General features: G+C 35.1%; 1 protein-coding gene across 1 annotated transcript in view; it reads left to right on the forward strand.

Moving 5' to 3' along the window:
* Nucleotides 1-21989, forward strand: part of LOC142354357 (uncharacterized) — a 350658-nt gene that overhangs the window by 301499 nt on the left and 27170 nt on the right. Inside the window, exons 2-6 of the mRNA XM_075406628.1 lie at nucleotides 739-907; nucleotides 7718-7819; nucleotides 7998-8104; nucleotides 15464-15596; nucleotides 16073-16159. Of these exons, the coding sequence (XP_075262743.1) occupies nucleotides 754-907; nucleotides 7718-7819; nucleotides 7998-8104; nucleotides 15464-15596; nucleotides 16073-16159 (583 nt within the window). The 5' untranslated portion in view covers nucleotides 739-753. The remainder of the gene's footprint in view (nucleotides 1-738; nucleotides 908-7717; nucleotides 7820-7997; nucleotides 8105-15463; nucleotides 15597-16072; nucleotides 16160-21989) is intronic.

Consider the following 21989-nt stretch of genomic DNA (forward strand, 5'->3'; position numbering starts at 1 on the left):
CTTCGACTCAATGAAGACATATTTTGAGTTCATTTCGATGAGCCGATGCATTGTTGCCGGAAAACGTCTGTAGAGGCAGCAAAAAGAATGAGCAGCTACTTGATTGAGTTTTCATTTCTTTTAATGTAGAGGCTGAAACGATATACGTTTTCGTTTATTACATAAGTTGTGTTGCTAAAAGTTTGTGTTACTAGTGAAGGCGCTGCGCGCTGAAATGCTTTTTTACAGCTTTCTTTGTATTCACCTGAATTATTATTAAGTTTCTTTAAAAAATTGATTTGATAGAAAATTGCGCTAACTTGGTGAAATTTTGTGCGGTTTGTAGTTTTTACCGGTAAATTTTTTCACCGTTCTCATTGCATTCAACGCAATTGTTGCATGTTTTTGTCATTATTTTCTGGGGTGAGAAATAATTTGTGAGAATAACAAAAAATTTGTGAGAAATGCGATATTTAGCGCTGATCTCCACCGCAATCTTTTTTCCACCGCAATCAACAACAATTCTTGCATCTTTTTTACCGCACTCATCGCAGTTTTCCTCTTAGCACGTTTCTGCGCTGACATTTCGACTGGAGTTCCGCCAAATTTGAAAGACATTTTTTTTTCGGAAACATGGGTGCTTGCTCAGGAAGATTTTTTTGCCCGTGGCTAGTTGTGGCTTTTGTGGTCTCATTGATTTCAGAACAAAAAAAAACTATTTTTCGAATTTCCTAATTTCACTGGGTAATCTGTTTATAGCTGTTGTTGTGAACTATGTTGGCGAGCCAGCTAATGCTGTTCATTGGATGGTTTATAGCGCACATAAATTGGGTTGAGAGTACGGCACCTCAAAATATCACTGGAGGTCTTCTATTCTTCTTAGTGCCAGATGATGCAACTTCTCCCCACTTCCTCGATAAGAAGAAAGGTAAGTCAATTGATTTTCTTTTTTTCTTTCATATAAATTGAATGACCCCAGGCCATATTGTTACAATGATTCACTTTGTAATGACACGCGCTCTTTATCTGGGGGGGGGGGGGGGGGGGATGCATCACGTATTGTGGGCACAAACGGAAAAGATCCATTTTTTCTAATATAACCTAAACTTCACCTGATGCGTTGCATGTAAATTCAATTACAATTATTATCCAGATATTTAACTGTGTTCTTCACTTATTTTTATTATATTTTATAATGTTTCTCTCTATCAAACTATAGTCCATCAAAAATATTTTTAAGCACATTTGAAAACAAAGATTCATTCATGTTCAATCTACAAAATTCATAACTTTGTGACTTTCTCCAATGATTTTTCAAGTCGTTTGCTGCTTTTTGTAATGTTTCATTAGCGGAAATTATATTAATTTTTACATTTTGAAGCACAACCTCCACATAACATCATCACAGTTGTGTTGTTAGTTCTAATTATTATCTCATAAAAACAGGAAAAATCTGAGCAAAGTTGCCTCAGCAACCCCTTGGTTGATGATAAGAAGTCAAATTCAACATTAATCTCTCTTTTTCGCAGATAAATCTAAATCGGTAATAGAAATCTACTCATCAAAATTTTCCGACTCTAGTCTATATGCCACAACTCTCCAAAAATACCTGAATCATTCAAACATTTCTCGCTAATTTTTGTCTGAACAAACGGGTCTTTCCCATTATAGCCCCCCATGAAAATACAGCCCCCCATTATGGTATATTTACCATGATTGGGGGGGGGGGGGCTATAGGTTATCTGACCACTAAACTGGGGGGGGGGGGGGGGGGGGGGGGCTATAATGGGAAAGACCCGAACAAGTGGGTCTTCTTTATTCCGGCTGGATGCTCTTTTCTGGAATTGTTACTAACCTTTTGACTTGTTTTTCTGGATCAGAAATTGTAATTTAGTTAATTTTCTTTCAGTCGATAATCGTCCATTCTTTATTGTTCTTTGTATACATTTTTTGATATCATTAGTTTTAGATGATGCTAATGTATTCTCTCTTTAGTGGGATCCTATAAAACTACTTTTAACGAAATTGAAGGACCACCCGAAACAGCTACGAAAGTCATCGGAAGAAGTTATTTTTCGAGCTTTAAGGTTTCGGACCTGGATGGACCCCACCCAATAAAAAAAATTAAGGGTCACATGCTTTTTTTTCGCTGCGTGAATTGCGAAAATGTTTTTCGATCAAACGAACCTGTTAGCAGTTTTCCGAGTATGTGCGTAGGTACGCTCCACGGCTGACCTTTTTCAGCAATAACGCCAATGAACAGGACGGCTTAATTGTACTTAACTTTCTCAGAGACAATTTGCTCGAGGCGTCTAAAACTCTTGTGCTGTTAGCGAGAGTACATTAAGGTCTCCACATTCCAGATCAGGGACTTTGAGTTGGCCAGCTATAAATTACTTGTGGGATGATTTTACGAAGATATGCTATCTCATCTACATTCACCTTCTTATCTGCAGAACCCTCCCATGGGACTTATACAGACAAGATGGAAATCAATTCCATCTATCTATTTAGTCGTTTTATGACAACAACTCACTTGCATGGAAACAAAATGCTCATCTACTCCACTGCTCTAAAAGACTCTCACTATAGCTGCTGCCTAATATTTATTTTAGATGGGAAACTTTTATACAGGAAATTAAGAAGAATCATTGCCCAGAAAAGCAAATTTTGGGGCGCAATTTCGTGCTACTGGAGATTAACAAGAAACTTCATCGTTGGCTTTATTTGGTACAATGGCTGCAGTTGTTTTTGCATTAAATTTGTATGCTATCCATTTATAAAAGTCATTTTCTTAATCCATTTTTATGAAACATGTAAGCAGTTAAAAAAGAAGAATTTGGATTTTTTCAACAATTGCCCACCGATTACGTGAATCTATGCCAACGTAAAAGAGTGCCGAAACCGAAACTGAATTTAAAAGTGCCAAAACTGCCAAGACCAATTATTTATCAGATAAATGCCACCGCAGTTTATTTTCAAAGCAACCAGGGCCCGCTGATCAGTAGTTTTGTTGTGATAAATTTGTACTGAGTCCAACCAGCCGCTGAGGCGCGGCCATGTTCCGCAATTATCAATGTTTGTTCAAAATTTATCTCGCTCCAATTATCGTGTCCTATTTAACAATAACATCCAAAACCTGCCAACTTCATTGTATTTGGTTCAAAATTTTTGTGCTCATTTCGATTGAAAAAATCTGATTGGTATAGAAATCTATCGGGTGAAAAACTGAATACAGTTTTGGCACTTTTATAATCGGCAGTTTTACGTCGGCATTGTTGTACGTATTCTTGCCCACCACCCCCTTTTGCAAAGGGGGCTATTCTTGAATAGAATCTAGGTGAGCGATTTATTTAACACTCAGAAACGACTTATAATTTTGCACTTAAGCGCAGACTAAATTAAACTGAATAGCCTATTATATACGCCATGCTATGGCAGTTATCCAAATTGGAATACAAATTGCAAACTTTTTCAGACCGGCAGTTCGGTGGGCGCGCGTGTCGAGGCCTTGCGCGATAGCCGACTCGCGATATCCAGATTACATCCTACAGCGCATGCATTGCGTGGCCTTGAACAGTGGTCCGCAGTTACGCTTAAACTGATACTCGGCTATCTAAACTGTAGACCAAGCAATATTGTGGTAAAGTATAACACAGAAGGGGGTTCTTGGATCTTTTCTGTTTTGCCACCCCGTCATAGATAACCAATTTGTTTGCATCCTCTAAATATGTATTTTTTTGTCTTAAGAGATCTCTTATTTGAGTCATCATTACTTGCTGTCACCGATACAAGATTGAACGGACTTTTGGTTACCCAATTGTCAAAAATGTTACTGTTAAAAAGCCAATCTTTTGATAAATAAGCGCAAAAAAGGTGAAAACACGCATGATTATTTGTCTGCTTTCATTATATACAGATTTGAATTATTGCAAATGTATTAATTTCAAGAGTTCGCTGCACCATTAAAGTGTTAAGACCTTGTGTGAAACAGAAAATATCTGGATTTACTACATGGTATCAAAAACTGGTGAAAAGATTCGAGAATTCCTAAATCTTTCGGCAGTAGATTGAAAATTAAAGTTGCAAAATCGTCTCCTCGTTCTCATACGGAAAAACATGGTTCAACTGATGTCCTTTTAATTAAATTTATTCGAAAATTTTTCCCTATAAGAGTCTTTAAAACAACGCTCTGCTTTCTCTTCTCATCACATCATGTGTAACGTGTTTCAATTCTCAGCGGTCTTTAAAATAAAATATCCTTTGTTTTTCTTTTATTTGTTTTGCGATGAGATAATTCATCCATATTTTTTAGTATATAGACGCTAATTTTTTTGGACTACGCAAAAAAGTTCAAACTGATCAGACTTACTTTAGTATGCTAACGTCGGCTTTGTTATACGTAACCTTGCCCACCACCCACTTTGGAAAAGGAGCTGTTCTTGAATAGTGTCTAGGCGAGCGATTTATTTAACACTCAGAAACTACTTATAATTTCCACTTAAGCGCAGACTATATTAAACTGAATAGCCTATTATATACGCCATGCTATGGCAGTTATCCAAATTGGAATACAAATTGAAAACTTTTTCAGACCGGCAGTTCGGTGGGCGCGCGTGTCGAGGCCTTGCGCGATAGCCGACTCGCAATATCCAGATTACATCCTACAGCGCATGAGTTGCGTGGCCGTGAACAGTGGTCCGCAGTTACGCTTAAACTGATACTCGGCTATCTAAACTGTAGTCCCAGCAATATTGTGGTAAAGTATAAATCAGAAGGGGGTTCTTGGATCTTTTCTGTTTTGCCCCCAGTCCTATATAACCAGTTTGTTTGCATCCTCTAATTATGTACTTTTTTGTCTTAAGAGATCTCTTATTTGAGTCATCATTAATTGCTGTCACCGGTACAAGATTGAATGGACTTTTGGTTACCCAATTGTCAAAAATGTTACTGTCATAAAGCCAATCTTTTGATAGATAAGCGCAAAAAAGGTGAAAACACGCATGATTATTTGTCTGCTTTCATTATATACAGATTTAAATTACTGCAAATGTATTAATTTCAAAAGTTCGCTGCACCATTAAATTGTAAACACCAAAGATTGGTGAAAAGATCCAAGAATTCCTAAATTTTTCGGCAGAAGATTCAAAATTAAAGTTGCAAAATCGTCTCCTCGTTCTCATACGGAGTCACATGGTTCAACTGATGTCCTTTTAATTTTATTTAATCGAAAATGTTTCCTATAAGAGTCTTTAAAACAACGCTCTGCTTTCTCTTCTCATCCCATCACGTGTAACTTGTTTCAATTCTCAGCGGTCTTCAAATTAAAAGATCCGTTGTTTTTCTTTTATTTGTTTTGTGATGAGCTACTTCATCCATGTTTTTTAGTAAATAGACGCTAATTTTTTTGGCGTACGAAAAAAGTTCTTACTGATCAGACTTACTTTAGTATGCTAGCTTCAGGTTGTTTAAATTAAAGGTTGCAAAGAAAAATAACTTTCACCGCGTATTTCTTACATCTTTGTGCGGTGAATGCGGTGAATCGCGGAGAATTATTTATTTTCACCGCGTTCTCAGTATTCTTATAAAAAAGAATCGTCCCCACCCGGGTTCGAACCTCTGACCTCCTGCATGCCTGCAACTGCTTATTCTGCTGCGCCAGCTCTTCCTTACTTCTTTGATATTTCTTGTGAATTTAAACCAGATTGATTAAACGTTGGAAAGCAAATGCGGTGAATTTTTGTAAGAAATGCGGTGAATTTTGCGGTTAATTTTTGTAAGAAATTCGGTGAAGTGCGGTGAAATATTTATTTTCACCGCATTCACCTCAATCACCGCATTTCTTACAACAATTCACCGCAATCACCGCATTTCTTACAAAAATTTACCCAAAAACCTCGACCCGGGCTGCCTTAAACTTCAGTGTTCTAATCCTACTTTCCTTCTTGTTATTAATTCAATGTTTAATTCAAAGAATCCTTGAATATTTTGTCTGCTGTTAAGCATAAATTCACAGTTGAGGAAGGTAAATTTTATACCAAATACAAGGAGAAAGAAGTTTATCAGGCTAATCAAGTATATCACATGGGTTTTCAAAGGTTCCATTCTCTAATTACAGCTTTAAACGTATTTTATATGGTTTCAATCCTGTAAAATGATTGTTATGTCTTGTTTGTGAAAAATTATAATGAAAAATTTGTTTGTAAAGCGGAAACGCTCACACAGAGTTGATACGTTACAACTTCAGAATATCTTCAATAATTTTCCAATTCTCGGTAGATTTTGCGAATTGAATTTTGCTCTAAAATTATGTTACAGACAAAATAAGAACAATTTTCTAATCATCAATAATCAGTCCCTAAGGAAAACTATACGCAAATCTCTGATCTCTGAATTGTAATGGGTAACTATCTTTTTAAACTCGGAGAGAAGTATTACAGAAGTGTCTTTTCAATATTTCTTATTGGAGTAAATCTTTAGACACGAAATGAAACACGTGAAAATATTTTGGTGTTGTTTGGATGCTGTTCAAATGGAGCGTGAAGAGAGTGGTTCTTCGTTCATACCACTGATTTGGAGAGAGCGAGAAATTCAAATGTGACACAATTGTTGTGTGAGCTGTAAGCGAGAAAAAAATTTCGTTCCGGTTTTTTAAAGCAGTTTGTTTCTTTTTTTAAGAGATTTAAATACGAAGTTGCTTTATATTTGAGCTTTTCTGATTGTGAATTTGAGGTTTATGACAAAATAATTTGAAGTTAACGCTAATTTGGAGGTTTTTCTGCCATTTTGCTTTTTTTAGCGAATTTTAGCCAGTATTCGCTTATTGTTTTGTTGTATAACCCTAAGTAGTATTCCAAATGACGCCTATTATTTAAAGAGTTTTTATATAACAAATGTATACAGTTTTGTTGGCATAAAACTTTTTTTGTTGAAAAAACTGATAGAAAATTCAGATATCATATTTTTCTTATTTTTTTCTGAAACCGTAGACTTGTTTTTAAGCTATTTGTGTGTGTGTCTATTAAAAATTTAAAAAACGCATTCTTTTTATTAGTTTTTCATAGCTCAATTTGTTTCTAAGTGTTTTTTTCATGAATGGACATCACATTTCTCGAATTCTAACGTGTGATTTAAATAAGTACTAAGTTTTTGGATGGGTCTTTTTGTGTTCTCGGTGTCGTTCCCTGAATTATTCTGGGTATATTTTTTCTTTGGATCTGTTCTCATTTTTCATGATTTTTTAAGTGAAATTGAAATGATGATTTTTGTCGCACCAAAACAAGATTTTGAGCGGAAAAGAAAGCGAAGTAGAGTGAGATAACAGCGTTTGAACGTTGTCCTGGTTTTTTTGTTCACATGCGGCCATTTGAACATTTTTTAAAAATGTTTTTGAATTTTTAGGCTTTCTTTTCTAAATTGGTTTTCCAAATCTAGTCCTAGTCAATTCTAGGTTTATTTTGTTGTTTAGTCAATAATAATTTTTTTTAATTTTTAAGCCAGGAATTGCTTTTTGTTTGGGAGTATATTTTTTGGGGTGAAGGGGTATTTCTATTTGGTTATCTGATCAAATTTGAGGATCGGTCATTTCTCACTGGAACTTTTTCCGGTCAATTCTAGGCGTTTGGAAACAGCCCTTTACAAATTTTTTGTGGGAAGAAAAGTGAATGTAGCTGATTATTTGAAACCATTTGGCTTATTTTTTGGTCGAATTGATTACCAAGTATCGTTTCCCTTTTAGATGCGTGTGGGGTTGTGAAGAGTCCTACCGATGCCTCGTTCCTGATTGGGCCAGACATCTACAACCAGATAACAGTTTGTGAAAATGGATACATCATACCAGGTTCGATACGTCACACTAAACGTTACAATACAGTTAAACACTTTTTCAAGCTTCGCAATTCTTAGCTGCATTCAAAATGACATGGGCTGGAAAATGCAAGGTCGCGCAAAAGTCTGGATAATGGTCGAACCAAGGTCTGATCGGGTGTTAATTTCCTCTCATTCTGTCTCTCTTGCAGGAACTGAAGGTGTTTTGCACACTGGGTCTGCTCTGGTGAACTCGAGTGAATTTGATTATATCAATATGACAGTGATTGCAGTTGCACTTGTCGACAACGATCGACAGGTAACATCCCAAAAAAATCCAAATTAGTCTAGTCCCTTTCCATGTCACGACAATAAAACATGGTTTTGAGACAAAGTTGGTTGTAGAAGAAAATTACACCACCCAGGTTGATGTTCCTGGCAATAGCGCCATTTTATCAGAACATCAGAGCTAAGCTTCAAGCAATTCGAGGAAACGTGCGCCAGAAACTGGACATGGAGTCAAGAGTTTTTAGAGCAATGAACTGTTGCAATTGTACGCTTGATACAACCAATATGTTGCATATAATTTTAACAAAGTTACTAGTTGGGCACACGGCTGTTAGTAACTCGGTCGCTTTCGTGAAGCATTGGTTCCAGAGCCATTAGCCGTGTCTTTTGATGCAGCTCAACCTTAACTTGCTATGAAAAGACTCCAACTGAAACAGTGAATAGAGTTTGCTTCGACATTAACTATGTGCTGGACCGTGTAATGTAATCATAGTCAATCATGGACCCTCCCCCCGCTAGAATTATGAAGTCTTTTCATAAGTCGAGGTCTAAATCTGAGTGGCAATGACTGATCATGTGGTTGATTCGATCAAAACTTTAAAAAAATAAAAACTTGAAATATATTGCAATCGATTCCAAATCGCAATTTTTTTAAATGAAGATACACGTTTTTTTAAACTACTGTTGAGAAAACCTGTCCATATTTAACAGCTATATTTTATGCAAAATTTTTGCTTGACGGTTTTGACTTTCCGAGTGACTTTTACGCACTTGACTTTATGCGTTTCACGTGATCTATAATTCTCTCAATCACAATTTCAAGCAGCTGAACTCATTTGGTGGCAATTTAATACTAAAAGTCAAATGAAAAGTGCGCCGAAACTGGTGCCATTTTTCACTTCAAATTTTAGTAGTGGTATATGTTAAGCTCTAATGTGGTTATTTGACGCCCACTATTAAACTTCTTAGTCTCATTTAAGCTCTCCCCCCCCCCCCCCCCCCCGACTGAAGCAGGCTGCAATTGATTAGAGCTCCCAATAGTCAATCGAGAGCAATTCTTCCGACGTTTAGTCGGTTATGTTTTAAACGTTTATTTAAAATACGTTGTAAAAATCAATGCCGCACGTGAAGACTAAGTGTTTAGATCAAAAAGCTGAACGAATTAAAGAGAAGGAAAAAGAGGGGTTTTCAATTCATGTCGCTTTCTGGGGAGAGAGAGATAGAGAGTGAGAAAAGATTGTGTAAAAAAAGTTTCGCTAAGCAAGCCATTTTTTTTCCACCAAGTTCCGCTTTTTCAAAGCAGTTTTTAGTTTTAACTTCCTTCTTTTTTCATTCAAAGGTGTTGCATTGAATTATCAAAGGCGTTGCAGTCAACAATCACTAGTTTGGAAGACTTTTGTGACCATCTGAAATGTTTAAAAGACTTTTCGGCTATTTTTACCATTTTCTCGTGAGCTTTTTTGAACAGTTTTTGAATTCTTGTTCATTTTTATAGCATTTGAGGAAAAAGTGTTGCTTGAATAAGTTTTTATTGGTTGTCTTGCATTTTAATTGATAGTTATTATAAAATGTTGAATAAACAAAATTGAGAAAAACAAAAGAACAAATTTCGCACTTTTTGTCAGTTTTTTTTAAAGGTTTTGCCTACTTTATCTGACTTTATGCTTTTCGCTCTAAAAGTTCTCGATCATTTCACAATCCAAAAATGTTCCTTGAGTTTTGCTAGTATCAGGTGATACTCTAAAGCTAGACATGACCTTTTCTTTGAAATAAAATACAAAAATTTCTATTTTCATGTGCCTTTGCTTTTTTAAAACTATTGTATCATTTCTATCTGCCAACTATTAGTTGAGTGACTGATCTGGCTGCAAAATCAATTTAAGTTTTAGGGGACTCTTGCGAGCTAGAGAGGTCACTTCTCGATGAAAAAATTACAAAATTCTTTGTGTAAATTTTTCTGATCTTTGCATTTTTCTGTTGTTGTGATACATTTCTCTGCATAATACTGTGTTGGTGACTGAATAAGCGGAATTTTTTTATGGAATTTACCCTGACAATGTTTTGGAGGTTTAATATTAGCATTTTGTGGAGAATTTTGTCTATGAATTTTGTAGAGAATTTTGTTGTTTTTAATTTTGTCCTTTGTCATCTTTCCCTTTCCTCGTTTTTTATTAACCGGTCTGATAGTTCGTTTTTCGGTTGGTAATTTGCAGTTGCAAAATAAATATCTACAAAGTCTTTTGCATAGTTTTTATAATCGCAACCTGAACGTGAAGTAAACTTTGTCAGATGCTAAATCTGGTTTAGTCGGTTACTTTTCTTATCTTAATTTTCTTGTTTCTGTTTCAAAATGTTTAATTGAGACGCATTAGAATAGAGAGGATGGCCACATTGCTACTTTTAGACGTTTCAGCATTTCATTCGCTCTCTTTGGCTATATTCTCTGCTCTTATACAGCATCGTTAGAGTCGGAAAGAAACGCTTACACATCGCATCTAAAACTGGCACAACGCAGAAAACACAAATCTTAAATTACCGATCATTTAGTACTTCATTAGCGGTTGACAAGATTTAAAAAATTTTATCAACAGGAACCGGCTATATGAAAAATACTATAAAACTTACCATTAAGACTATCTAATTGCTGTTAAGTTTAAAAATTTTCCAGAAAAGCTTCAAAAACGAAAAAATAGCCAAAAACTTTTTTCAGCAATCAATCTCATTTTTGAAGTTTTTACTGAGTTCGAATGTTAAAAAAGATTCCCAACTAATAATCTGGACTAATGAAAAAAAATGTAAAAGGTCAGTGTAGTTAGTGCAGGAGGCAATATTTAGAGAAATTACACAGTCAAGCAATTACTTGAAGTTCTTGATTGCTTTCATTAGTGTTTTGACGGATCCTCACGTCTTTTCATATCGAATTAAATTCGATTATGGTCATAAATCGATGGTCAAGCATGCAATAGCAAAACTAAAGTAGCATTGCATTGGGCAGTCAGTTTTCAATATAAAAAATTTGAATTGAGTTTGAATTTCTCCTGTTATTTTTATAAAGTATGCAGAAGTTGTGGACACAGCAGAATCCACTATTAAAGATGCATAAATCCAAAGTTTCATTAAGATAGTTGCCAATACTAACGTATCTTAATTAAGCGCCCTGGCTTTATTTTAAGACAAGTTTTTAGCGTATCGTTTTGAATGATCAAGCTATATTGCAGTGCATTGACTAGTTTTCTAATTTTATACAGGACATGGTTTCCTGTTTAAGCTGAGGTAGTATTTTTTGTTTCATTAGAAAATTTATCAAAATTATACCGCGATAACCCAGAGAGGTCCGAGTTGAATTTCTTTTTGATGTTTTTGTTTGTATAATAAGAGTGTTTTTCGAACGAGTATTGTAGGAAGAACTTTGATTTGCGGTCAAAATCTCATGCATCATTTTGTTTGAATGTAACCCAAAGTGTGATTTAAGGCTGAATGAAAGCAGATGTTTTATGTATAGTTCAGAAACTGTTAAAAATTTGAACTCGATTAAAGTTTCAAAGATGGAGTCACTTGGTTTCTTTCCAAAGACAATTCTCAAAATTTTCTTTTGTAACTGTTCAATTTTTTGAAGCTTATTTAACGTTGTTCCACCATAAATAAGAAGTCCATACTAAAAAATTGGTTCCACGGTAGTTTTATAGAACATCAAAGTGGTGCTGCGACTGTAAGTTTTCCTCAGCCTTGCAGTTATTCCGATCCGCTTCTTTAATTTTAAACCAATGAATTCCACATGTGCTTCGACAGTTAAATTCGCGTCTAGAATTACTCCTAGATATTCGTAGGTATTGCAGTTCTGAATCGCGCAATTTTGAATGTTTGTGTTTGCCTTAGTTTCAAAAAAATTCATTAAAAATGTTTTTGACTCGTTTAAATCCAATTTATTTTGATGAAGCCACAGTGAAACTGAATGAATTTCAGTATTTAACTCTTCAGAAGTTGGTCTTATGTTGAATAGAAGGCTGGTGTGATCGGCAAAAAAATACGGAGTGGATAGTTTTCAAGCGTCCACAAAGTCAGTAAAGTACAGTATAAACAAAACAAGACCCAGAACGGAACCTTGAGTAACTCCATTTGTTTTTGTCAGTTCTTTCGATATTCTTTTTTTCCATATAACACACTGTGTTCTTGATTTGAGATATGAAGAACGCCAGCTTAATACCTGACTACTAAATCCAAAGTTTTCTAATTTTTTCAACAGCAGCAAGTGATTTACCGTGTCGAAAGCCTTCTAAAATCTAGGAATACCGTGGTGCTATTGTTCCCTTTTTTCCAACCTTATTCTTTCCACTACACTCACGAGAGTGCATCAACTGTTGATCTCCGATTGAGGAAACCAAACTGATTTTCACCAAGAATTTTGAATTTCTCTATATAGTCGAGAATTTTGATTTTCATAATTTTTTCAAATATTTTTCCAAAAGACGGCAAAATTGAAATTGGTCGATAGTTATTGACATCAGTTTTTGATCACGTTTTGAAATAAGGTTGGATACTTGCTCGTTTTAATTATTTGGGAAAACTCCGCTCAAAAAAATTTGTTTATATAACTAACTAAAAATGGGGCTAAATTTCTGTCAAATCTCTTAATAAAGGCTTTAGTGATCAGATCCACACCATACGCAAAAGAGTGTTTTAGGCTTGCCATTTGTGAAAGCACTTCTACCACATTTGTTTCATGCAGCATCATAGATTGTTCTTCAGCATAATTAGATGAAGGAAAACTTATTTGTGGTGATTTGTTAACTATTTCATCTGCAACAGTTACAAAATGTTCATTGAAACAGTCAGCTATTGTACTGGGGTCATCAGTTCCAATTTTATTGAAAACAAGGTTAAAACTCACATCACTTCTGCTGTTCCTGCCTGTCATTTTGCTTATGATTTTGTGCATTTTCCTTGAGTTCCTACCACAATTGTGAATTTTCTTTTGTATAAAAATTTTTTTGCGTCGTTCATAACTTGAGTGCTCTTGCATTTCAGCTGAAGATATCTATTTTTTATCAATGTTATTTTTTTGTTCTCAACCGTTTTGTTTTTGCATTGTTTCTCTTCGCAAAAAAAATTTTTAATCGATTTGTGACCCATTGGTTCCTATTTTTCTTTTCTTTGATATCACCAAATGCTGGTATTTGTCGACTACAATATCTAAACAATTAGAAAATGCGTTGAAAGTTTGATCCGTATTGTTGTTCTGAAATATATTTAGGTTTTTTTTCAAATTCCCTTTTGTATTTTTCAAACAGTGTTTTGTTGTTGAAAACAGACGTATTACGACGTTTAAATGCTTTTATCTGTTTTTTATCATCTATTTTGTTAGACAAAAAAATACGGGATAATGATCGGTAATGTCGTAACTGATAGAATTTACTATGCATTGATCTTTTTTGATATTTGTCGGAAAAAAATCGAGGGATGATTTTGCTGTTGACGTTTCTCTATTTATACCCGAATCCATTAGGTTTATACCATTACTAGAGATAACATCTTCAAATCGCTTTTTTATAGGAGTCAGAGGTAGTTGATCTATATTGAAGTCTCTAAGATTTTGGTTCACACCCATCATAGTCTTAAAATAGCTGTCAAATTATGTCCAGAACTGATTTTTATTGAGCCCTGGGAGAACATAGTATGCAATCAAAGTATAGTTTTCGTTATTTGTTCTAATTTTTATACCTAGGTTCTCACCATAGTTCATTGCAAAGCTTTCTAAGAGAAGAATAACCTCCCTGCAAAACATGGCTACTCCACACCAATTCCCACCCTGTTTTTAGCAATTATTTTCTGATAACCTGATATATTGAAGTGTTCTTCATGAGAACCCTCCTGTATCCAAGTTTCAACCAGACAAATCACAGTTGGTAGGGACTCAAATGTTTGCAGAAAACCTGAAGTTCCTCAAGGTGTTTGTTTGAAGAACGGATATTAACAAGCAAGACTGTGAATGTTAGTTTTTGATGCATAAGTTTTATTTTGCTGAAATGAAACACCGTACATATCTTGTTTTTTGTTCATAGGTATATCTTTTCCATTGTTTGTTGCGTCCATATCAGGCGAAAAAGCATATGTTCTTTTGTTGCTCAAGAATGGAGTACCACTATTTTGTATAGTTTGCAAACTCTTTTGTTGTCTCCTTTGATAATCCGAGAGCTCGCTGATGTCATCAACTGGTTGATATCTTTCGCCGTCAAAAGCCCATAAGTGTGATTTCCTAATTTTATAGTGAATATCCAGTTCTCGAGCTTTTTTTCAATGATAACACATTTTTTTGCCAGTCGTTCATGAATAAAAATAGGATTCCCCATTGAATTTCTCAGATCTGCTTACAATGAAGCACGTTTCAGAATTATGTCCGTTTGTTGCAAATGTAAAAATTGAACAATAACAGGCGCAATGTTTCCCTATTTTAGTGGGTGGGCAATCGAGATTTCGTCGGGATTCAAACTAACCTGTAACTTCTTGTTTACTATCTGTAAAATTGGTGCAAGTACGTTACCATCAGCTGGGGTGTCGATGCTAGTAAAAATAAGAAACGGTCTGTTTTGATACCTTTCTACTGCTGTTAATCGTTTTTCTAACTGATAGATGTTATTTTCTGGAGTAATTTGGTTGTTCTCAAGTTTTTCGAGACTATCTGTAAAATTTTGTATGACTAGGTTTTGCTTTGTTACAGTATTGGTAAGTTTTTCAATAATTTGCTTCAATTCGGAAATGTTTCCTGAAGTAAGGTTCTCTTGGTTGGTCAGTTTGACAATAAAGCAACGTGAATTTCAAGGCTTTTGAATCGCAAGTTTGTATTTTGGCGGGAAAAAATCAAGAAACTTTGAACTCTTAAGATGAAAATTTTCTTGCAAGTGAGTTATTGTCACTTCATTCGGTTGAACGCAACCAGTAAACATAGCTCTTACAGTCGTCACTACAATTGCCCTGATATTAAAGATATTAAAGCGTGATATTTTGGTAATTTCGATTGTAAAAACAGAAAATTTTCGATACTCACATCAGCGGAGTTCCTTTTTCTTTTTAATTTCCTGAACATTAAAAGTTTAAAGGGCAATAGACGTTGACTACTTAATCTGCATAGAAACTCATAGCGTGGATGTAGAATCTTTGGGTTCAGCTGAAAATTTTGGGCGAGCTGAAGTCCGGCAATTGAAAATGGGTCAAGTTAAAGTCGTGAGGACGAATTTTCATGCCACTTTCTGGTTGAGCGTCCTTAGGTTGAGGACTCATATAGGTTTGCCATCACCACGCCATAGGCAGTTCACAAGCAATGAAGCAGGGATACTAAAAAATACAACAATTAATTTTTCAATAATTTGATAACAAAGCATTCATATGATGTTAGGACAATCTGTGGGATCAAGAGTGTTTTATCAACTACGAGAACACAGGATACTACAGGGAGTCTATTTGCAACAACATCATCACGTGGTATGTCAGCTTAGACCAACAGGGCTGGATCGAGGATGACTTCAAGGGTTCGTCTCACAAAGTTAACAATTTCAGTATTGTGACATTAAAGATTCGAATTCAAACATTTGACGCATTAACTACTCAATAAATTTGAAGTATCAAAATTATTTGCAGTCACTTGACTTCACTATCTATTCCTTTGTTGGCAAATCTGTCTATTCTGTTAGATTTATGTGTTGCCCAACTAAATGGAATTTTATCCTACTAGAGTTAGCGTGTTTTCTACTAAATTCACGAAAGGCGTTTGCTAACATAGGTAATTGAGACATTGAATACAAAGCGGTGATTCACTGAATAACCATCAGAAAAAAAATAAAACTTTAAATTTTTTTTACTGTTATACATAATAAGATCTCACATAATAAGACACTTTCAACACTTTGAGACTTCAGCTGCAATGCTTATTCGTGAACTGAATACCAGTTAAGGATTTCTTTCGTTTTCCGTAGTTGATTGCTATGATTATTTTTTGTATTTACAGCTGTTCCGTATGCACTAACCGTGAACTATGACCCCAGTGCACTTAATGCAACTGTTGTCCAAGCATGGCTCAATTCAACCAACCCAGGCTAGTGTTCATTTCCATATCTTCCAATTCTAACGGGACTGATTAATTTCCAAAGAGCTATGAATATATTTATCTGTGCCTATTTTTACTAGTACATTCCAGTTTGATGTTCCTACATTAGAAAGTAACACAAAAATCTAATTCGTTGCATGCAATGCCGTCAAACTAGTTGCTGTTTGAGATTTTTGGTCAGCAAGATTGCAGCAAACTACGATTCTCTGAATTTGAATTCCAATAATTGCTTATCAGAGCCAGCTTTATTGACACACTATGTACAATCTTACACATCTGTAATCCGGAATATGTCGTATAAAAACCCGGGTTGGAGTCCCAGTGAATCCCATCGATGGATCATAGAAATTTCAAGAAAAGTCCACCGATGGGTCATCGATAGTTCATTACCACTTTTTCTCTGATCATAGAAATTCCATAGATGGGAAAGCTCTGAATTTCACTGGATCATAGAAAATCAATCGATGGAAAAGCTCTGAAATTCACTGGATCATAGAAGTTCCATCGATGGCAAGCTATGAATTTCACCGGATCATAGAAAGTCCATTGATGGAATTTCATTGGATCATAGAAAATAGGTCAAAATTAGGTCTGAAAATTGTCAAAAATAGGTCTCAAAATCTCAAAAATAGCTTTGAAAAACATTGAAATTGGTCCAAAAATCGTCGAAATTATATCTGAAAATTGTCAAAAATAGGTCTCAAAATCGCCAAAAAAGTTTTGAAAAATATTGACATTGGTCCGAAAATCGTCAAAATAGGTCTGAAAATCGCCAAAAACAGGTCTCTATTGTTCAGGTCGTTTTAATATCGAAATGACTATATAGTCGAGCTGAAAACTTTTCTTTGGCTATTTGGGCCGCGTAAGGATTTCTTTGGATCTATTCTGTCCCCACTCAATACTTTTATGCACCCAATTGAAATTTGTGTTGCTATATAGAACGTTGGATCACTACTTATTTGATTACTACGTATGGTCAATACTCTATTGGGGGGGGGGGGGTAGGGCTCATTACTCCTGCTCCCTCTGTTTTGAAATTCAACTACCACACTATTTCGCATAAGTCTATTCAAAATTAATTCTTTAGCGCGTGCTATATTTCAAGTATCAAGTATTGGAACTGAACACAATCATAATTCTTCTCACATAGTTGATGTCAAATGCAGGCCCAGAAATTGATGCCATTCTCCCGGGGCCCGTTGCTGACACTGACAATTGACTTGCTTTTGACACTGACGCGCGATTCCCGTCTAGCAGCGAGAAAGCACTCTTTTTAAAAACAATCTGGTTGCATGTACTAGAGTGATACTGTCTCTTTAAATAACTATGATTCATCGAAGGGGTTCACTGGGAGCCCAACGCGGGGGATGATCATGCATTTATTTCGTTGATTTTGTTCCTCAGATTCAAATTTTTTCAACATTTGGCTGCAACATTACTTTACCCAAAATGTTTTGTTCTGTGTATCCTTAAGAAATGAGTCACCTGTCCGCAGTTCGCTACAGTCTTGCTTGAAGTTGTCACAATTACTTCTACGTAGAATTACTTCCCGGGAGTTGTAAAATTGTTCGAGCTGGATTAGAATATTTCCATTACTTCAATAGAAGGAGCCCACTGAAAATATTGTGCTTTACAGTGTTACAGAGCTCACTTCTATTTAAAAAGAAGCTCAAGTTGATGAGTCCGGGAATTTCGGTTCTAGATATAAATTGAGTGATAATAGTCTTGTTACTACTTTACGTCAGTTAACGGCAGTCAATTCTGATATGCTGAAGATATTCAGATCTTTAATTCTGCAGCCGAAGACTCTCTTCAGCTTATATACTTGAATGGTGACCATTTTGACTCCATCTGTTGTTGAAATTTATGCCATTCAAATTTTTATTCGAAAGAACTGTATCTTTATATTGATCAAAAAATTATGATCAACCGACGGGTTTATGAAAAAAATATAATCCATCGATGGGTTATGATAGTTTATGAAATAACTATGGTCCATCGATGGAATTCAATGGAGCCCAACCAGGGAACGAATTATCCTATGTTCATAATCTTATGTATCTGATCCTAAAAAAGAACAGCGTTCAAACAACATAGTCTTTTTCTATCTCTATGTTGGATAGTTGACACTTGTTCTGTTTCAAGTGAGCAATCAGCTAAACAAAACCAGAACCCTAAGCTGTTTCCCTAAACCGAAACCTTAGACTGTTATTGTTAAATTTATATGCGAGTAAATTCAAACACGGCAAACAATTTTTGTTCTAAAACATTTTGAAATTCCGTGTTAGTTCTGTTATTAATGCACATCGCTTTGCGCGCATTTTACTAAATGCTTCAACATCTGTTACACCCTAGTTACTTTTGCTTAAATTTTTAGTGCTGCACTATTTCAGAGCCAATTTTTTGGAACAATAAAAATTTGTGCAGCTAGCTCTGATGGGTTTTAAACTTTAACAATAGCACATGAAATACTGAATATATGCCACTAGCCAATCAGACTGAAAAGACCGTATTCTCTTTTATCTAGTGCTTTTGTAATTATGATTGAGCACGTCATGTGTATTCTCAATACCTTGGTTCCAGTGTTAACTATATTATACGCCGTAAACAACTCTAACCGTAAGACGAATTCACACAGAACACAATTTTTCTTCTTACAGAGACACCTAGAGCTAAAATTTGCTATCTTTACACATCTTTAACTGCTTAAATTTGTAAATAGAAAACACTATCCTATTGCATAACTCCAGTCACATTTATTCACAAATTACACAAAATTACTCCCTGTCAAATGAGCCATCACAGCGGTCAAACATCGTCTACATCGGACACTCAATTGTCTATACTCAGACAAAAAAATAATCGTTTGAGAGAGGACACAAATTATTTGAAATTACAAAAATTCAGAATGGAGATGAATTCAAATTACTATTAAATGCAGCTATCCAACACAAAACTCACTATTGTAGCGCAAAGCAACAGTTTTTCTCCCCCTGCCGGAAAATTCATAACAAATTCTCTTACAGGTTTTCTTTTTTACCTCAAAGAAATCTATGGTAAACAATTAACTAAAGGCACAATCACTTTTATTCGTGATCCCATCACGGCTAGACATATTTTCTTATTTTTGATACACTGCTTTACACATTATCAGATACATTATTTGAATTTCTACAATGAGCGTGTGACCAAATACACACGACTGACAGACGGTTCGGTTTGGGAAATGATTAAAAATTACTAGCATCAGCACTAAACGCAAACTACGCGCAGTCAGGAGCAAATAGCGTACATAAAATAACTTTAAAACAATGGAAGGCTTTAATCAATTAAAAAACAAACATTTTTGAGCTCAGTAAATGATTTAGATTGATCAGACGTAGAGATATTAGATGTACTCACACGTCTGTCATTGTATATACACTGTTTCTGGAAAAATCTGGTCAGTCATATTTTCTTAGCTACAAAAGCTATAGCCGAAAAATACCACTACGTAATTCCACAATTGCCCGATGTATAACATTATATATATGATCCCAACTGGTTCCCGAAATTCGGTACTTTTTATTATTGAACCAGTATTTTTAATTTCGTCCACTCAACAACCGCCGAGAAAAACTAATTTAGACAACAAACCCAACCACAGTTATTGACTTTTGTTAGACAGTTTAACTCATAAAATAATCCACTAAAAACAAAAGCTTCAGTGCCATATTGCTTCCCGACAGAGTCAACACAAACATCTCTCCTGTCGTGAGAAGAAATTCACAAATGATGTACACGTATTTAGGAGGCGTAGTACCCATGCAACAACTTTTTTGACAATTTGACGGTACTGACCCGATATATACTACAGAAGGTTTTCTTAAATCAATCACAGCAAAAATGGCTATGATAGCACGACCAGAAAAACGAATCGCCGTGATACAAGCAACTCTAATAGAAATTGCATAACAGTGGTTTTTTTCACTTACAAATAGAATATAGAGGAACTGGTGAATTTCTCACCGAGATTTGCAAAAGATATTTGTCAATCAACAGGCGTATTGTCAAGCGAAACCACTTTCAGAACGTATCATGCATTCTTGGGGAGAACAAAGTAAAACACTAGCCCTCAGAATTGAACAAACGCCTCGAAAAGCCTTTGTTAATAACGCTGCTGATAAGCCAAATTCAGAAAGGAACGACGCACTAGTTTAAGCAGTAGATCCACACAAGTAGCACGAATTGCTTTTAAGAAAAATATAATTACAAATCAACAGCAATGGAACAACAATTTTTATTAGGAAAATTATCAGAAAAATTATATCAAGAAGAAATCAATAGAACACATTTTGATCGACACAAGATGAAAATAAAATCAACACTTTCACCCAAATAACACATTCTATAGCAATAGATAACTTATATTTTTTTTTATTAACTTTTACTTATATCTCACGGAGCAATAGCGGAAACAACCGGGACTTTTTTCGTCACAGAATCCAAAACAGAATTTCTCTACCAAACTCAAATAACAACAAACCATATTATGGAAATAATAACGTTAGGCCACCACAATGATCGGGTTCACCATACCAAAAAACAAATCTTCGTAAAAAGTAGACCAAACTTCAACAAAAACTATACCTCTAATTCACGAACACAATCACCTAATTAACAGAGAGGTGATAAAATGCCTGACGAAACTTCTCAAGAAGTCGCCTTGATTCAAAAAAACTTTAGCTCACTATCGACTCCAGTCACAGACTTCATTCGACAGGAACCTCAGACGACAACACAAGTCAACAACTTCAACACTCAACGAGATGGACACATTTAATTTTTTCAGCTGCATTCTTCAAATTCGAATAAAAAACTCTGAACCCCGGATGAACATAGCAGACAAAATACTAAATGTACGCCTCCAGCCAACCAGAGGTTGAGAAGAGTCTTTTTTATTTAATATACTGCTTTTACGGCTGACTTCAGTCAGTCCTGTAGTTGTACCTGAGCACGTCATTTGTCTTCTCTATAACTTGACTCCGTTGTTAATTATGTTATACGCAGTTATAATTGAAGTCTTACTTCAATGTTTTACTGATCCGGTTAGTCTGAGAGAACTAAGACAGTCTACATTGAGACCTATACCTTGAGGCTGTAAAAGGGCCCCACAAATAAATTATAGTTTTTTAAGTGTAGTTTTTCTTTTAGACTTTAGCTAAATTTTAACTAAAATTCTATTTGTTTTCTTTTGTTAGAATTTTAATTTTACTTTTATTAGACTTTTAAAATTGAGAAATTGTTTAACAAACTTGAGAAGTCATTACCAGCTTCTAAATGGTGGATACCGGTACAGATCATAAGATAATGACTCTCGAATTTGATGCTAAGTTGCAATTACAAGTACTTCACAGCTTAGCTTACACTCATTTAATTTTCCCAAGTATCAAGTTTGTGGCAAAATGATAAAATGTTGAGAGTTGGAATTCACGGTACCCAATTCTAGATCTTCTTCTTTTCACACAATTTTTTTAACCAAAACACGTCAAAATTAATACAAATCGAATCAAAAGTTACACGAAACCACAAGAACAACCAACTACAACAAGAAATCTCCCGAAAAACTATAGAAAATTGAAGAATACAGAAATCGAAAGGATTAAACAAGGCAAAAGTCATAAATAGCTTCAAATTGCATCATAAAGGCAAAATATTTGCTTCAGCTGGCTTCATATGGCAGATTACAGTCTTCGCATAATTGAATACTTTTTATGTTGTTCACTTTCAGATCAATTCTGACGTCTTCTCTTCTGTCATTTTTCCCGTAGAATTTGAG

Source organism: Convolutriloba macropyga, chromosome 15, assembly GCF_964194025.1.
Source record: "Convolutriloba macropyga chromosome 15, txConMacr16.3, whole genome shotgun sequence".
NCBI lineage: Eukaryota > Metazoa > Xenacoelomorpha > Acoela > Convolutidae > Convolutriloba > Convolutriloba macropyga.